General features: G+C 37.3%; 1 protein-coding gene across 3 annotated transcripts in view; it reads left to right on the forward strand.

The window, feature by feature from the left end:
• ZNF804A (zinc finger protein 804A) overlaps positions 1-19,383 on the forward strand; it is a 162,378-nt gene that overhangs the window by 77,117 nt on the left and 65,878 nt on the right. Inside the window, exon 1 of one of the 3 annotated variants that reach the window (XM_032114794.1) lies at positions 13,486-14,711. The exons of the other annotated variants lie outside the window; for them this stretch is intronic. Coding sequence (XP_031970685.1) covers positions 14,598-14,711 — 114 coding nt within the window. The 5' untranslated portion in view covers positions 13,486-14,597. Of the gene's footprint in view, positions 1-13,485; positions 14,712-19,383 lie in introns of those variants that run through there. 3 annotated transcript variants of the gene reach the window in all.

Consider the following 19,383-nt stretch of genomic DNA (forward strand, 5'->3'; position numbering starts at 1 on the left):
AACACAGTGGTTTAGGTCCTCTGGAAGAGCTGCCCTCCTTCCTTCCTGTGCTGGCTGGGCTGTCTTGCAGCAATTTGTGTCTGAATTAAATCCTTAGGCAACTCCTTTAAGTTTCTTATCTGGCTGATGAGTAGCAAACACAGGAAAACAAATCCTTTGCTGTACAGATACTGTGAATAACAGGCTGTGTTGTCAAATGTGCCAAATGGGTTTAAATACATGCTGAACTGGACTGATTTAATGCGCAAAGGTGGTCTCTGTGTCCAGCTAACCCCAGCACTTCTACATCAGCATCTTCCAGAGGAGCTGGTAACCAGTTCAGATTAGGAAGAAGCCTATGTTACTAATAGCCCAGGGAAATCAACAGCTACATAGGCTGTTTGCCCTACAAACCTGTAATAATAATGATCTACTGTTTTGATATAAACATTCCTTCATATCTGTGCTTATCATTCCAGTGAGTGTCTATCGGGGTGTCTTTTGGAGATCCCTGCCTTCCTGACAGCCCACACATGGCAAATTTAACAGTGGGTTTAAGCTTGGTTTTGTTTGTTTTTCATACTTACCTGTGTATAGTTATTTACGTGCCTAGGATCAGGCAGCTCCATCCACAGAGTGCTTTTGCCTGGTCTGAGCATCCTCTGTATCAAGTGGAAATTGTATGAGAAATTTGTAGCTTTTAAAATGTTTAATTCACTAAGAAAATCATTAAGCGCCCTAAATTCTCCACTCAGAATCAGTTAAATAAAATGATGCTATGAGTTGTCCTGTCATTTTCCACATTCAGAAATGGAATAATATATTATACTTTTATGTGCCAGAGTCTTTTACTGTAAGACATATAAGATAGTCAGGAAAATATATTGAAAGACTGAAAATAGTATTTCAATCAAAGACTATGAAATTTTCATTTGCTTTTTTTTTGTCAGAAACAGAATCGTCTGGTAATAGTTTGATCCTTCCCTTGGATTTTTCTCAGTATCAGGCTAGAAATTGGTGTTGCATCTTATTTTCTCTTCCTGTAGTTTAGTACTGTGTAATAAATGTTTTTGTGTAGTTCACTTTATTCATACACAAGTCCAGTGTGTGGATTCTGTCCTTTTGCTCTGTGAGGTCTGGCACTGCTGTTCTGAGGGGCTTCACTGGAGAGCATAACCATCTCCTCTTGTGCTGTTTTTTCTACTTGTCTGCTTGTTCTAAATGGGTTATTTTTTCTAAATCACTTCTTGATCACTTTCCCTAAACGTAATCTACATCCCCCTGTAGTAACTTGACACCATAGAATGTGCTGAGCTGGAAGGGAGCCACCAAGGATCATGAGAGTCCAACTCCTGGCCCTGTGCAGGACACCCCAACAATCACACCCTGTGCCTGAGAGCTTTTTCCAAACAGTTCTGGAACTCTTGTCAGGCTGGGCCTGTGACTACTTTTACCATGTTTTTAGCCCTATCTTACACCTTACTTTATATGGAGTTGAAATGGGTTTATTTTTTAAAGTAGCATGTTTGACCTGAAAAGCCTGACTTTGGTGCCTAGAAAAATGTTGGGGAAAATGTTTTGTTTTCAAAGATTTTGGGAGATCTGTTTTTTCTTTATATTGAACTGAGTAGACCCTCAGAATAATCTTCTGTCTCTCACCTCCCAACAACAACAAAAGAATGTATCCTCAATGTTTTCTGGCCCCTCGAGGTACCTGCTCGGTAATACCCTTCCTGCAGTGCTGGACTGCAAGGCCTGCACATCTCTGAGCTCAGCTGCCAAAGTAGAGCCATATGTCTTCAACTGCAAAAATTGAAGCTGAAATAAAGAATTAGATTGTCTCAGACAAGAGTGCAATCAGTGGTGAGAAACTGGGACTATAACTTTCTTAACATAGCTCTAGTGATTTATCTTGGAAGGGAGGTGGATTTAAGAGAACATGCTGACATGCAGTATTGGTGTTTTAGCATCAGGCGTGGGTTGATCCTCACTTTACAGTTTTCCAACTTTTCTGTGAGTTGGTCTGTCCCACCACGTCTGTCTTCTTCCTCCCAAGCACTATTGTGAACCTCTTTGTGACCATCTCTTGTGAGAACGCCTCAGATGTACTAGAAGTAGTGTCATAAACTTAATGATGCTGTAAAAGTCTTTTATAGAAGGATTTCTTCAGACTGCATATTATTGACAATTCCTGCAATTTAATACATACCGTGTAGAAACTTGTTCTTAAGATGCTCAGACTGTTCAAAATCAAAAATAGACCTTAGGGAAGAAGGTATCGAGGGAGATAGGACAACCTGTCAGCAGCCTCTGGGTTAACATATCTGGTGGGAAGTTCTAATTTACCATCAAAGTGGCAGCGACTCACTTGGTATGAAGTGCCAAGGAGACAGATGGCAATGTTGAAATATTCTCTGTTGTGCCTATCATCAGGTCTAGTAAAAAGAGAACTCAGGAGCAACAACATGTTGTAGTAGAGTAAATAATACTTGCTACCGCTTTTTTATAGGGAGTGAAGTTGTTTGTTGGAAGCTGCTGATGTAAAGCTGAGCTGAATTCTTTAATATGGACAGAGAAGAAATATTAGGTACAAAGACAGGTTTATATTAATGTCGTACTACCTTGGAGCAGATAAATTAAAATTTCATTCCTGTAGAAAAATATTAACTTTAATGTTCAAGTTCAGTGGAAACAAGGAGGGAAGTAAGCCCCAGCATGCTATTGGGGATAACTCTGCTTTGGGATTGAGTGCCTGCCTCTCTGTCTTTGCTTTTTGTCCCAGATTCATGTCTGGCTGATGCTCTGTTTCTACTGTTATATTGGACTTTAAAGGCAGCAGGCCCTGGTTTATCATAAGAGGCTCTATAGAAGTAACATGGACACGTGTCAAGTGTTAATTGGTCTATCACCCTTATCTCGGTGGGAAGATGAGGTTTTGCTTAAGAGGAAATAATTGCTTAAGTTGTTCCCTTGGAAGAGGGACCTAAAAATCAGGATTGAGTACTGTGCTGTCCCTTCTGCCTTGGTCCATGTATCTGGGCATGTCCCTTTGAACCTCTCTTTCTTAGTATGTGGAATAGCGATGCAATGGTACCAGGAATGACAGCATCAACTGCAGTCATTTTTTCACTGCTCTAATGCACTTGGATATTTGTAGGTGGCATCAAGTTCCTAAAAGCTGCTATTTGGAGAACATGGACACTCTTCTACTTCTCTAGATCTTTTTCTAGCTGCTCTGTAACAGCTTTCTGCTCAGAGTCTTAAAGGCTGACTTCTAATACAGAAGGAAGCAGAAAAGTAGGAATTAACTTGTAGTTTTATGTAAGTATTGCTTATTTCTTTCTTATTGTTGCAAGTTGTCTTGAAAAAAGGGACTTTCAATCTTCGCAGGACCAGCTCCTCTCTGGGCAGACAGGCAAAACAAGAAGAATATAAGGGGCCTGTAATGATATCATGAGCTTTAAAAGACACAAATTTTAAATAATCATATATATTAATGTTGGTGTTTCTGGTGGCAAGCTGATTTGTTCTCTGCATTTCTTTGTCTGTATTCCAGTCAGGGCAGTGATTTCAGCTGGACTTTTGAAATCTGAAGGAAAGGGCCATGTTATACCCAGAGACTGGCTTCTCCTTTCTGTCTTAATTTCTTCCTGTGCAAAGATACTGAGAGCTGCTATTTAGTTTCAACTTAAGTGTTATTATATTCCAAGTATAGGTCTTAACGTATGACATATTGTATGACATATTTTCTCTTCTTCCAAAAAAGTATTTTTGTCTGTAGTCTTGGTCTGTCACACATTTCAATAAAAATTTGATCTTGTCTTAGGTTTTGGGAGAGAGCAGGGTTTTGGGAGGGAGCAGGAAACAGTCCATGAATGTATGCTTGGCCCTTAGGAGGGATCTTTGGTTACACCTCCATCTTCAGCAGACATTATGGGTTGGTATATAAGGACTGTAGAGAATCTGACCTGTAACATACTGTGCAAATTAATTTTAATCCTTCCTTATGGCTTCTTTTAGAGTTAAGATCCACAGGTTGCCTTGTAGGCAGTAGCAGGGGAAAAGCTCCCTTTCCCTGTAAATGTGAAATGTAAAATGCTCACTGAAAATGAAATAATAGTTTATTGTGTTCCTGGCAAAACACATGCAGTCCCTGAACATTTCGATATTCTCTCCCATCCCAAACATAAAGAAATGCACTGGAGTGCATATAGGATGGGTTAGGTTGCTTGAAAGAAGGGGAAAACAAAAGTAAGAGCAACTGGCAGACTTCAATTATACTTGAATAGCAAGGATTTATGATTTGTTTCCTTTAAAATGAGCAGATATATTAGTAATTCCTATCCCAATGACATGTATTCTTTGTTGATGATACAAGGTAGATGTAGTGCAGCTAAATGCTTTCCTATTTAGTTTAGTATGTTTTCTATAACCAGACAAGTAGGACAGAGATGTTCTGCATTATAACAAGAACATCATTAAAATGACAGATGACCATAAAATTAAATCTTGCTTTCCCATGGGGTATTTTTGAATGTTAAGTTAAAGCATCTGCAACTGATTATTTTGTCCTTATTAAGCTCAAACTGTCCAGAACTTTGAGTTTTTAAATGCAAGTTCATCTCTTATATTGTGTATTTGTGATGAAGTAATTGAATAAAAAGATTCAATATATTTTTAATAACATAGACTTATCTCACTGATTGATTGTGATTAGAGTCTGGGTTGAGATCTTCCTATGCATGTATTCTTGTAATGTACTGGTCTGGCTGGCAGTCTCATGAGTTCAGTTTACATGGAAGTATGTTACCACCTACTTTTTCATTTATAAGCCTAAGAGCAGCAGATATAGACGTACATGAGAATGTATTTGGCCATTACATGTGGGACAGGAGCAAATATTGGGAGATAAAGAGGAAGAGACTGGTCTGACACTGGACCCTTATGAATTTTCTGTAACCTTGCGAGTCTTAGATTTGCCAAGTATGTCTAAACTGTGTGAACTTAGCAGCTCCCAAGATGGTGTATTGCCTGAACTACAGAAGCATGTGTAAATGGAAATTTAGAAGGCTTGCTTTCAGATTAGTATTGCGCATGGTAACTAGTTTCCAAACAAGAGCTTATCTTGAAAGCCACGTTTTATAAATAACAATAGCTGTATTGCCTCATCATGTCTCACATTATTGGACATACAGCAGGCACCCAAATGTACCTGGTTTTGTGAAGCAGACCATGGGCAGGCTTCATTCTAGATCCATAACTGGTGACCTCCAGATTTCTGTGTTCCTTGATTTTAACTAGTGCTTACTGACTCTAATTTGAACCTAGAAGAGCCTGAAGCAAAGTATTAAACCCAAAATTTATTCAAAAGTCATGGGCATTGTATGACTGCTTCTTCATATCTGCATGTATGGAAACCTGAGTTTTCACTAATGCTAAAATTTTGTAACAGACCTGCATTTAGAAAACAGCTGGCTTTTTTTTCCTCCTAACAGCCAATTGCTTATAACAATAACATAAGTCAGTAGTAATGTCCTTGATCATTTAATTTCTCTTTACCATTCTAAATGATACTCATCTAATGTGAAAACAAATCTGAAGATGGGTTTTCCACCTGAGAGGCTGTGTTTTGTGAGAAAAATGTGATACAGGGTTTTATTTTACACTGCTACTAAATTTTAATAATACCTTTTCCTCTGTGTACTGCTCTGTGTGTATAACATATGCGTCTAGGAAGAAGAAGGCAAAAGTAATGGACCTAGGGAAACTGTAGGTCCAGGGAGACATTCACTGCTCTAGTATTAACAGGTTATTAAACTATTTCAGTTGACTAGGTAGGACTTGCAGTTAAAATAGTTCAGGTTAATCATATTTTTTCGTCTGAGTTAAGTATCAAATAAATTTTCTTCAAAAGTGGCTACAGAGGCAAAAAAAGGGTGAACAAAAAACCCCAGAAAACCCCTAGAGTGATAGTATAAAATAGGCAGTGCTTTCTGACCTGGCCTGCTGACCATTTGCTCCTTTATTTACTACAGCTTATTTCTTACTTAAAAAAAAAAAAGATCTAAAACAGATCAGCAAATAGTCCTGCGAACTCAGATAAACTGTACATCCGAAGGCTACAATTTTCCTATTCTACAGCCTTCTTAAAGAGATTGTACCTGCAAAACCCACAGCTATATGCAATCAATTGATTGCTAAAAGTTATTATCCCCCTAGGATGCTTTCCTTTTCATATGCGCTAGAACATTAAATTTAAAAATTAGGCCTGCTGTGAAACTAACAACAGTCTTCAACTGAAAAATGTCAATCCACTTCAAACAATTTCAAGAAGATTCTATTTTGCCCTTCACTTAACAAAAAAAAAAAAAAAAAAAAAAAAGTCTGAAGGGGCTGTGTAGCACATCCTCACTGGAGGCCAAATCCTGCCTGACTGTAGGTCAGCATGGCCTTGCCCCTGTGCTGTTTTGCTGCAGTGTCTGAGAGCAGGCTGGGAGGTGACAGTGGGATGTTCACCAGCTCCTCTTGAGAAGGTGACAGGAGCTCAAGGACTTTGTGAAGAGCACTCCCCACAGAGCATCTTCCTTTCCTCATCCTGCCTGACAATTTACATCTTTGCTGAGACTGAGCTGCTGGATTTTTTCAGACCTTCTGCCAGCCAGCACAGGAACAAAACCCATGTGCTGTGTGTGAGAAAACCCTTAGTAACTCTTACAGGTTGGGGATGTCATCACCTGTGCTCAGTGCTCTGGAAACTTGGTGTCTCAATCTAGAAATATTCAGGCTACCTTAGAGGTACAGCTCTCCAAGAGGGTGAAAAAACAAAGACAGAAAACCTGATCAGGAATACTGCTGAGCTGAAGGATTTGTATTGGAACAGTATAATTGAAAAGGTAGTTTCATTATGGGAAATACAGTTGCTAATTAATGAGGGATATTTGTGTGGGTCAGTGGAAAATTGAAAGGTGGTGCTTCAGATTTTGCTCCACCCTCTCCCAAGTTAGCAGAGGTGCAATAGATAGTAAAAGAAATCTCATGCTGAAAGTTTTTAAACTTTGTATTTTGCAAAATGATGCCTTAGGATTTTAGCTTTTATATTTTTCATATCCTGTGTATATCCTTTAGTGTGTAATTCTAACTCCATATGGACTGTTAACTACCGTTCTCCCATTTTGGTCAGACAAAACAATTCCTCTCTAGGCCTGAAACTCAAGGACACCTTACTGTCTCAGGCCCCAAGATATGAGCTGGGGGGGGGGGGGCAAACTTGGGGTAAGTGACTTCGTTACCTGAAGCTGTAATTGGAGGATTAAGCCCTGATATGCTAATGGACCAAACTTATAAAAGTATGAAAACCCATGACCCTGTTGTCCCTTTTGGGTGTAGCCCCTGGGGGCTCTGACTGCTCTCATGTACCTGAAGGCCCTTCAACAAATATAACCACTTTTTATTCTCTTAATTTTGTCCAGCTTCTGTTTTTAGGTAGCCCCTAAAAGCATCAAAACCTACTTTTACATGGTATATTCTTCTCCTTGCAATGTTGTGCCAGTTCTGATTTTGTCCCCTTTCATATTCACAGTCATTTCATGAATTGGTCTCATCCGCTGCTTAGTTTCAATTGCAGTTGCCGTTTTGGTGTCCCGCTAAGAGTTTCCAAATTGCTGTATCAGCTCTCAAAATAGTGGACAATCACTAGTCTGATTGAAAAAGGAATTGGAGCATTATTCACCATATTATTTAGGAAAAGACGAGCTACAGAACATGTGTTGAGGCAAATCCAACTCTGTCTCCTGCAGACGCCACAGAGCTGCATTTTGTAAGACTGTAATAGGTTGTTTATGCTCATTAACTTCAATATTTTATGCCATTCAGAATAAATCCAAAACCATTTGAGTTCAAAGTGGAACTGAGATGATAACTATTATTATAATCTATAAATCTTTGAATCAGATTTTCCTTACATTTGGAAGTGCAACTTGGTTCTGTTTGCTTCTCAGTAATACATAAAATTAGACAAAATTAACTCACAAACATGTCTAAAAAAAAAAATGTCATGTTACAGGCAGTGGGTTGGATTTATCTCAATTAGCTTCAGCCGTCTACAAACTGAGGAAGATTTCAGCTCCATTTCATGTGCTCTCAATGGAGAATGCAGCCCTCCCATTTTAGCCATCTCCATTAAAAAGGGATCAATTCAGACCACTGGCACCTTCTAATTTTTCATTAACTGCAGAGGAAGGCTCCGAAATGTGAAGGATAAGAAACCTGTTTGGGTTTGGCTGAAAACCCTCCTGGAGAAACTTTCTAATCAGACAGCATTAACCTAGAGGAATATAAAAGTTTTCAGTAACCGTGAAGTCAAATGTGTTTGCAAAAGCAACTTTGCCAAATAGAAAACTGGTTTAGAAAATAACACACATGCATGATTCAAAGCAACAACTTGATATTTGCGGGCTGTCAGGCTCTAGCAGGAAAGGAGGAAGCTGGCTTCATTGGAAATGGTCTTCTCTACAAGGTTTGTCATCTTTCCTGGTGACTGCCACTCCTAATTTCCACATTGAACTGTACTCAATCAGACCATATAGCAAGTACATGGAAGTGTAATAGCTAAATCCTGTTAGAGTTTTTGCATGGGAGCAGTGAAGGAGGAGAGGTTTAAATACCAGCACTCTGGAAAAGAAAGATGTGAGGCAAAGTTCACTATGAATATGGAAGGAACAGCTTGATTGAAAATCATTTTTCAAAATAAATAATTGCAAAAATTAAGTATATTTGGGAATCATAACAATAATTTTCTTTTTTAGAGTGAGCCAGTAAAATTTTGCTGACAATTTGATACTTTGGATCTTTTTTTATTTGATGCTAAGCTTATGATAGATGGTGTGTGGTGTAGTGCAGTTCTGTGAATGCTGAAGCAAATGTTAACCCATTTTCATACTGGTTTCTTACTTTGAATGATCAGTCTCAGCTTGGCATTTAACTCAAATTCAGATTTTATAAATTTATTATTGATAGTAGTTGGTTCCAAAAGTCCAAATAAATGAGAAATTGTTGTGGTTTTTCAACCAGCATTGAAATTTTTCAGCTGTATTTGTCAAGTTTATGAAGGCTCATGTCTCTCTGGATTGAAGAAAGAATTGTGTGTGTCTTAGGAGCTCAATTATTGTCATGTATTTCTTTTTGAGTCCCAGGTGATGCACACTATATTTGTATGAGAAAAGAAGGAAAGCTCTTCAGGTTTGCTGCAGCTCATCATTTTGAGTGAGAGTTTTTTCTGATGATGCATGAAAGACATTTGTCATGTGCTGTTATTCATTGCTCATGGGTAATAACAACAGTACTTTGTATATGTGTAACTGTTTTGATTTAAACTTTCTCAAGTGCATTATATAATGGAAAAATACAAAAAAACCTGTCAAGACAGCACAATGTTCAGTCTCTAGCCATGGCCACATGCAGTTGCTGAAGTCTAACCTTAATCCATTGCAGTTCAGTTGCTGCCCGGGCCAGCTCATGACAATTTTGAAACCTTTTTCTCTTACAGTAATTTTTCTAATCTGCTCCCCAGCATTTTTAGCATCCACAGCATCCTGTAGCAGTAAGTAGATTCAGGGTTTAATTACACCCTCGGTGAACTCCCTCTCTTTTTTTTTTCCATCCTAAACTGGTCTAGTGTTAATGTCATTAACTGGTGAGTGGTTCCTGTCTTAGAACAATGAGTAACTGCTCCCCACCATTCATCCTCTCCACATCATTCATGTTTTTAAAACAGTTGCTCCCTGATTATAATTGAAATGGCTACAGCACAGATATATGGGATTTACTGTATCTTAAAGCCTTGTTCCATTTCCTTAATATATATAATAATACACATTTCTATCCAGGAAAACCCTTAAGGCTGGCTTTTCTTTATTTCAGCAGAGTAGTTTTCATTCTACCTCTGCTGAGTAAGGTACTGTTTACATGAGTACAAGTGGCAGGTAAAGTGGAAAGGAACAAGGTATACATGTGGCTTTTATGCTTGTACAGACCTTCTCAGGAGCTGGGAATAAAGAGCTACAAATAATTTACAGTTGAAAAGGCAAAAATAAGAACATTTGTAATAAATAATAATTTTTAGGTGATGTTCCTTTTATGTCAAAACAGCAGAATTTAAGGTATCTGCAACATGTATTGAGTCCAGAACAGAAAGAAATCCTTCAAATACATCTGTATAGCCCAGAGGCCACATAGACTGTTTGTGCAATTAAATAATGATTGGATTTCATAGCCTGTTTATTTACAGGGGATAAACAAGTACATTTATGCAACGTCTGTTATGAAAATCTTGCCTGTTTATGAATTAGTGTTGATTGGTTGTTTTTGGTTTTTGGTTGGTTTTGGTTTTTTTTTTCACTTGGTGTATGTAGGATCTGCCATCCAGAGTTAGGGTGATTTTCTTTCTTTTATGCTGTTTTAAAAAACAGTTTCTCAAACTGTAAAGTAAGTCTTGTGTTATGCAAAGAAATGACTATTGAAAAGCAAAGTGCACCCTTAGGTAGCATTCAAAAAAGCAATATAATAAGAAAAAGCATTTTTGCAACGCCTTGAAGGCCAAGTCTCTCTATATGTTAATAATAAATGCCCCAATTTCCCAGGCATACTATTTTTATAATATAGTTTTCCTGCCTTAGGTTTTATCTGAATAAATTATGCTCGCTATATGCTAAAATTGGAATAGTTTGGTAACAGCATGATTGGATATGTGATAATTTACAGCGTGTCATAGCTTTTCTCTGAAGCATGAGAATTGGTTTATCTGTGGTTGTCTGTGGCCTAATGGGATTAGCATTGTTTTTCTAAGTGTGAGCGCTTGTAATCTTCATACAACCTGGACTTTTGTGGTGTCAAAATGCTTATCCAGGGCTTTGGAATACCTGGAGAAAGCTTGAAGGGGCTACGCTGATAACAAGAGAGAGGAGTAGTGTTCTTATGCTAATGTCCCAATAAATTTTTCCTACTGCACACCAGAATTCATGTATTAATATCAAAATAGAATCATTCTCGGGCAGGCATTATTCTTTTTGCTTGCAGGGAAAATTTGGAATTCGCGGCATAAAGCCACCTATGGCACTATAGCACAGACTTTTTTTGCAAGTCACCAGGAGCAGATTTGAATTCACTTAATGCAGGCTGCCTTTGGAGCTGGTTTTGCATTCCCTTTTTCCTGGTCCTTTAATCCAGCTGAGTGTGGGTGATGTTTCCTGCCCTGCCTTAGCATACTGTGTTTAGCTGGTTTTGTATGAAAAAGCCAAAAAAGTGTTAGTTGTTGCTTTCATGGTATTTTCGTAACTTCTACTGTACCATGATTTAGCATGATTTTTAAAAAAATACTGAAGTCCTGTGTGGCTCTTTCACAGTTCTTAATGAAGCTGTGGAAAATTACAAAAAAGATCAAAGTAAGTCTTGTAACAAGGAAAACAAGAAAGGTGTAAAGGACTTTCATGTTTTAAAAATGCCATGAGATGGAATCTGTCTGGCAGTATCAGAAATAATGCAGGCAACATGAAATGGTACAATTGGTGAGAAGTACAAAATCATAGCAGGAATCGCTAATGTGATAAACAGTATTGAGTAGTGACCTGTTTTTAGCCGTGTGTTTATGATATTTGTCCTCCTAATCTATCTTGCCTGGTTTGTCATATTCAAAATGGATAACTGAGCCTTTCCTGAACTTCTGTCTTCCCCAGGCTCTCAATGTACTAAGGTTGTTCTGTCTTTATCCTACCATAGTGACAATCATTCACTTCAGAAAATTCACTGCAGAACTGGAAAAAGGGCAAAGGAAAGTAGCACCCAACTGACTTTTTGTCTTGTGGGTGAAGAAATATTCTTGACATGAACTGTTGCACAGAACAGTATTGTAAAATATGGGATTTGAGATGTGATGTTGGGCCAGTCTCTGGTGGAAGTTTACTGCATAAGAGGAGTTGGTCTTTTAGAAAGGAAAATTTAGCCAAGGGAGCAGTGAAAAGAACACATTCAAAGGGAGAAAGAGCATTAATTTAGCACAAAATCAAGGTCCTGGAAAACAACATTAATCAATACATCAAAGAAGATGAAAAGAAGGAATGCTTTGTCTTTGTGCAAATGTTAAGTGCCTGCAATAAATAAAAGTAATGAAATCCCTAATTTATAATACATTTGATCAGGTTGCTAATAATCTAGCCTAATGGGAAAATTCAAATGATTGAAAGGCTGAAAACATATTTAAATAGCACTGGGAGGGAAGAAGAGAAGTGGTGGCTTAAATATGTGGTATCTTTATGAAGTAACTCTCTGGAATGATTCACAGCTCCACTATCTAATCGGTAATGTGTAAAATGCGGATCTAACTCACCATGTGCAGAAGGCCACCAGTAGAGAGCTACAGGCCAGTTCCTCCTGTAATGTGTAGGAAGAAAAATCACTGTTATGGGAGACTTCAATTACAGTGTTACTGGAATCACACTGCCTTCTAACAGTATTGTTTTTATTTCTTTTAAAAAAAGATATATATATATATATATGATGTACATAAATGTAAATGATTTATCTCCTTCTATGAAATCAGATTTTGAGAGAATTCTGTGTTAGGCCTCATTTTCACAGATGAAGACAAAATTAGTGGTGGTTTAAGTACCAAAGGGAGTAATTAACCAAAGTACAAAAGAACTTGAGTTAGCTGAATTCTAAGCTGCTAGAATGAGTTTAGAAGATCTATGTGTGTGTGTGATGTGCATAGATATGTCTGTGTGCTCAGGGCACTGAAGGGGCCAGCTTTGAGAATAATTGGGACACTGCTGTTCAAAAAGAGAACTCACTGAAAGCAAGGAATAAAAACAATAAACTAAAAACAAAAAGCCAAGGGTTAGTTGATTTTAATAAGTATGAATCAGAATCTAGAAATTGTAGACATCTACTGAGGAATGTGTGTGTGTAAACATACACATACACACATACATGTATCTATAATACACATGTATATGCATTATCTACGTAAAATATATTGTATATGTATATAAATACACCCTAAATAAATCAGTGGTGAGGTAGGATCAATATTGTAAACTACTCTCTTTTCATTTGTACTAGACTTTTATATAGAAAAATAATATATAAATATATATAAATAAAACTAATTAATTGTAACTTTAAAGTATGATTACTTAATTAGTTATGAAAATGGAAAGTGTTTGAATGATGCCATAGGAATGAAAAATAGAAGAGTTTAAAAAGATAATTCTGGGTAAGTATTGATGTTCTGTATTTGGAAAAGGCAGCAGAAGAGCATGACAAGGTCTCATTAAAATTGTAACTAAGGATTCTTAATAATGGATAATAATGCTGGGCATTTTGCAGTCAACAAGTTTGAACTGAGAGTTTCTGAGAGTTATAAAAAATCTGTTTGAATAATTCTCTGAGTCATTGCTGTTGATTTTTTTTTTTGTAGAGTGTTGGGGAAGTTCCAGATGATGAGAAGAAATCCAATGTTGTGCCAATAAAAGGCTAAATGGGAAGACCCAGATAATTATGTCAGCCTGACATTGGTCTCCGGGAAAATAATGGAATGGTTTCTAAAGGACTCAATTAATAAAGAATTAAACAAGGGAAATATAGTTATTACTAATCAGCATGGGTTTATAGAAAACAGACCATGTCAGATTAGCTTGGTGTCATTTTTATGGTATTACAAATTTGGCTGATGTAATGAAGTTCTGTAGGGCACTGACTGGGTACAAAGTATTGATGAAACCTATGTGCTTATTTAGCAGTGCAGAAGCAAAATGGGTAAATTCAGAGCTGTATGGTTAACAGCATAGGAATTGGTTTTTTGCTGCTTACAGTGAAGAACAATGTACCTTGAAAACAGACATGGGTCTATTTTCTGTTGAGCCAGAGCCTGTACTTCGCACACAGCTCTATCTCCCTGGAGCATGATGTATCCCACTATTCTTCTAAAAGTAATGAGCACAATCAATTACTGGTAAAAGCCATCTGGATCCAATGGCGAACTGTGAGCAGTGTGTTTGGATGCTGTCTGATAGAAAGATTGCAGGTAGACAGAAGGGTGAGAAGCATAGGTGAAGACTGAAGGAGTATAAGGATGGTACGTGACAACAGAAACATCTTTTGATTTTCTTCTCATTTTATGTTTCTCTTTGGTTGACCAGCTGGGTCCTTTTGTTGATTTGTTTGAGGCTGCCAGTTAATGGGTAGAGCACCCAGCACGGTCAAGTACTACGTGGTACTTCCTAGAAATGGGAACTGTGATGAAGTAATTCTCTTATTGCAACCTCTACTGTCAGAAAAAAACTACACAAAGGCTAAAAGAGAACAATTTGTAGTTAGCATGTATGAAGACAAAATTTAACAACTGTTTTTACTGAGTTCTACTACAATTTTTTCAATCTCTTCTTATATAAATCATTGGCTTTGCTTCCCAAGAGTTGATTCATTAAAAGTGGATCAGAGTTATTTTCTTTTATATTGGTTGGTTGTTAGAGCTTCCTGGAAACATTAATTTCTGTTCTTATGAGAATTCAGATCTTGAAGATAGAGCAGAGAATAGAAGGAAACCTTCCAGATTTCTATCAGCCATGATTGATGAAGAGTTGCTGAGCAAAGCTGCAAGAAATTTCCATACATTCGTCTTGCCCACAAGTTTTATGGGAAGTCCAACTGTATTCCTGGAGAACTTTCATAGGAGTGAGGTGAGGCTCTCCATTAGACAAATCGCCTAAAGACCACTTTAGACAGCTCATTTCTCATCGTGATGTCAATTGGGTTTTATTAATGCTTCATGCAGAAGTGGAGAACATAGGAATTTTTGAAGTTGGGTCAGCTCTTAATGAGCTGTAAATAGGGCTTATCTAAATACACTGTAGTTGCTTGAATAATTAATTTTGAATAATTGACTTCATGTTTCTTTTAGATTATTTTTTCTTTTTGCATTTATAATCTATTGACATGCAAATTGTTAAGTCTAAGTAAATAAACATTACATGGTAGAATTCATCCAGGGGAAATAATTTATCCTGAAGTCAGTATTTTATCCTCAGACAATATTCTGTGGGCATATACATTCATAAAAATGCCATGCATGGAAAAGATCTGGATATCCCTGTGGAGATTCGTGATGCTTAAAACATTTTTTATAACTTCATGAATTTCTTTCAGAACAAATGAGCAAAAGAAATACAAAAAGGTGATATACTTCTATTGAAAACATGGTAATTTTCTAGTTGAGATGAACAGAAGTACATTAGATTTTAGATTTCTGCAAATTTTAACATTAGGTACTGCAGGAATTACTGCGAAAACTCCAGTGCCAACTTTAATGTGTAGCTTGATACTATTGCTCATTTATGTAGATGTATTAATTACAGTTTTAGTCCTGATTTCTCTAAAAGGCTTTTGCTAACAGGTTTTGAATCCATTTTTAAAAAGTGTGCAAGGTGAGAAAAGTCTGAAAGTAATTTTGGATGTGAAAAGGCTTTTGTGTCATTTTTTATTAAAGGCAGGAGGTACAGAGGAGTCTGTTCCCTTGTGCATAAATAATGAGGGCTCCTACTCTCCCCCTGAGTTACAGCAATTAGGGCTTTTGTAAAATTGTTCAGATGCAGCAGTGAATGAACAGTCATTGAAACTGAAGGACATGACAACCAAAACTGAGAGAAGAGCTTGAAGTCATGGGTAATTCAGTATGACAGAATACCAGAATACCACTGAGGCCAAGGGCATGATTAAAGAAAAATAAGTGTCTCTGCCTTTAGATCTGCAATTACAGGAGATGAAATATGAAAATGGAAGGGAGTAAACGCCCTCCTCCCCCCATTCTTTAAATAAATTTAAAACCAAAAAATGTAGATAGGAGGAATAAGAAATTTTCTTAGAAAATGGTTATTTTTCTAGCATCTTTAATGAAATGGTTTTAATGACCTGGAAAAGATCTTCTAGTATTGGTGACAAGATATTAAATGAGAGGTATCGTTGGTCTGTCCTGATGTGTTTGTTCTTCTCTCCCTTAATTTATTTGGAAGATAAGTAGAGGATTTTCAAAAAATTTATAAAACACATAGAATTTGCAATTACAACCAAGAAAAATTTGCATTTAACTTTGCAGTTTATGTTAATAAACTTGTCAATGCCAATGTAGATTATTGACTTTTAAAATAGCTAAAATATGTGTGCAGCTTTTAGAGTGCTACTAAAACCTTGGTCATGCAAAAAAAATCTGCATCTCCAAATAAATAAAGTTTAAAAATTCCAAGTTTTATGTAACTGTAGTATGAGGTCATCTGGTAGTGGTTAATCTGGTCAAACTCAGGTGCAATCCTAAATGTAATACATATTTTTCTGGATTTCACATATGGAAAATTTGGCAGCCCAATATGGAGACAATTTTACAAGACAGTGGGACCAAAATTGGGTATAGTTTTTCTGAAAATTGTTTCCAAAAATAAATATATCAGAGGTGTGGGGATGTTCATGCAAAGACAGGCATCAGCTTTTGTCAAAACAATGTAATGTTCTAAGTTGATTTAGTGATGGTTATAATCAGCAGTAAATTATAATCATGCTAAATGATCAGGTTTAGTATGTGTAAGTGCAACATAGAGCAGAAGATATTGCAGGTGTTTGTAAAGTGAATAAAGTACTCTGATAGATTAAAAATGCAGTGCTCAAAGTTTGAAGTGTAATTTTTTTCTCTCTCTTTTATTTTAGTATATTTTTAATAGCTGTCTGGATTTTTTTTTAAAAAAAGACAAACCTGGCATTATAATTTGGGGATCTGTTTCAGTAGAGTGTAGTGATTATGTGTGTGTGTGTCTGGAAACTGTGGGAATAAAGGATCCTACTGTTTTAGAAATCAAAATACAGAATTATGCTCTTAATGGTGGAGACACGGCAGAGAGGAGTTAGAAGCATTGCTGAAGGCAATTATCTAGAGACTTGCTAAACTCACTGCACTGTTCATATTAAATATACTAATTCCCCAGGCACTAACTCAGCTCAGGGAAGTTTCCTAGGCTTTTCTATATTAATACTGTTAAGAGGAAAGGCAGGGAAGCCAGGTTCGTTTGGGAGGCTAATTGGAACAGAATGAAGAGAGTGGAAAAAATAGCTTCATTTTCTGTTTGTAGAGGATTGAAGACCTTTGTTCTTTCAACTTCTGTGTGAGAGAAGGGAGAGAACTTTCCAAAAACACGAGAACCCCAGTTCTGAATACAGGGTTTTGCATTGTGGTGACTGGGTATACAATGAATGGCCAGTGGTCCTTATCCCAAGAATCCTTATCCCAAGGATCCTTTTGCTGAGCAGGGATTAGCATGCTGTCTCCTCTTCCTTTCGGACATTGGCATCCTCCCTTTTGTCGTTCTCCTGCTCCCAGTTGTTGCACTTCTGCATTTCCTTTTTGATTGCCTATTTGTATTTGCCTGTCTTTTTTTATTTCACTGTGCCCGAGCATTTGGAAACTACACGGGTATTTGCCATCTTAGTATCTCTCATTTTATTGCTGCGTGGATTGCTTTGGTTTTGGCCGGTCTGGTTTTTTCCCCCTCTACTCTCACACATCTGGAGGAAAGAAAGGGCTTCCCAGAGAGTTTCTGGGAGTTTTGCTAAGAGTTTTCTACCCTATAAATGGATGAAACAGGGTCTGCCTGAGCACTGTTAATTTTCTTCTGGTCCCAGCTGTGGTCTGTAGCTTTTACAGTAGAGACTCTGCAGTGCCCAGCTCAAATGCATATGCACAAAGCAAACCACCAGAGCAGTGCTGCTTTACTGAAGGATCTTTTGTCTTGTGAGAAAACTGCAGTTTCAAAGACTTGATGAAGTACAAGGCTGCATTTGTTCTGTGGATAGTCTTTTCCTCCTCCAGAGTGCTGAAACACTGAAAGCATACTTGTTGGTCTAGGCCTACCTTGTCTGCAAGTGTCTCATGTAAAATAGCTCAAATATGACTATGTATAAAAATACACATTATATGTGAGCCTGTTAAAACCTTTAAGAAAAGTGACATATGAATAATGATATATTTTCTCTCTACTGTTACCTGGCATTTAGATTTATTTGGCTGATGCTACTTGCCTTTATCCATGTTGTCCTAGTGCCTAGGAGCCAAACAGGTTTGATTTGTGCTGGCACAAACAGTGTATGAAGAGTAGGTGGAGTGGATCACTGCAGTCAGTAAGAGAAAGGGAACATCAGCCTTAACTCCTTACCAGTGCTAGAAACTTTGGGATTTTTTTTTTTTTCTAAAATGAAAAGGTAGCTTGTTGAACCTCAAACACAGTTTTTCTGAAAGCAGAAAATGTTATTCTCAAACTTCAGAACTTAAATCCATTTATTAATGTTGACTCTGAATAATACTCTGGTTTAGCTAGTTTCAGTTGCCTACTTTCTGGGGTCTGCAAGTAACACTAAAACCAAGCAATAAGTATGGGTGTCGTTCAGTGAAATGTAATGCTGGACAGCAGTTGGACATTGAAAAACTCCTTTATGTTTGTTATGAAGATATTGAGGTTTTGTTAAAAGAAAGCATCTAATGAAAACGTGTTACAGGCTAGAAGGTCGGATTTGGTAAAAAAAGGGTTTTTTTCTGCAAAGCATAAACACAGTGTAATTTAGGATTCATAAAATCCTTGGAATTTTACTTCAAAGTACAGTTAAGCCCTTGATGCAACTCTCACCTTAGAAGTCAGAATCCGGAATTGTCATTTAGATTCAGTATCTGTATTTAAAATTGCCTAATATGGTTAGTTGCTTGGCATGGCATTATAATTGAGGTATTTAATAAACTGTTTAAGTACTATTCTTTTTATCCATACAGTTTCTTTGTGAGGCTGAGTTTTAAGGCCTGAAGTCTTAACAAATTAATCAGCTTTCCACAGCAAAGCAAACACAATTTTCTCCCTTGCATATTTTAAGTAATCCAGGCTTGGGGGCAGGGCCCAGTCTTTGGGGATGGTGGCTTCTTTTAATTCCTCCATAATTCTAAATCCTCAAAATTAGAGATGAGGAGCAGAACAAGAAACATTGCAATGCACAGTGTTTTCCTCCCTCCTTTATTATTCTGTGAAAAGGTAGTGCAAACAAGAGGCTTTCTGCTGCGATGCTCTGGAGTTGTGCATTGGGGTACAGTTTGGAGATTTATCACTGCGCAGGTGAAAATAAATTCCTGTGAAAAGTATGTAACCTTTGCTTCTCATTGACTGTTTTTGTATAGATAATTTCTTTAGCTCTGTTGTCCCCAAGCATCTGAAGCTCAAGCTTCTGTGAGTCAGAGACATTTCCCTGCGCCACACTCAGATAAGCATGGTTGTATGCATGGAAGAAATTAACTGGTGAATCTATTACTTGTAATATTTTCTTTCCTCTGTG

Source organism: Corvus moneduloides, chromosome 7 (genome assembly GCF_009650955.1).
Source record: "Corvus moneduloides isolate bCorMon1 chromosome 7, bCorMon1.pri, whole genome shotgun sequence".
In the NCBI taxonomy this organism is placed as follows: domain Eukaryota; kingdom Metazoa; phylum Chordata; class Aves; order Passeriformes; family Corvidae; genus Corvus; species Corvus moneduloides.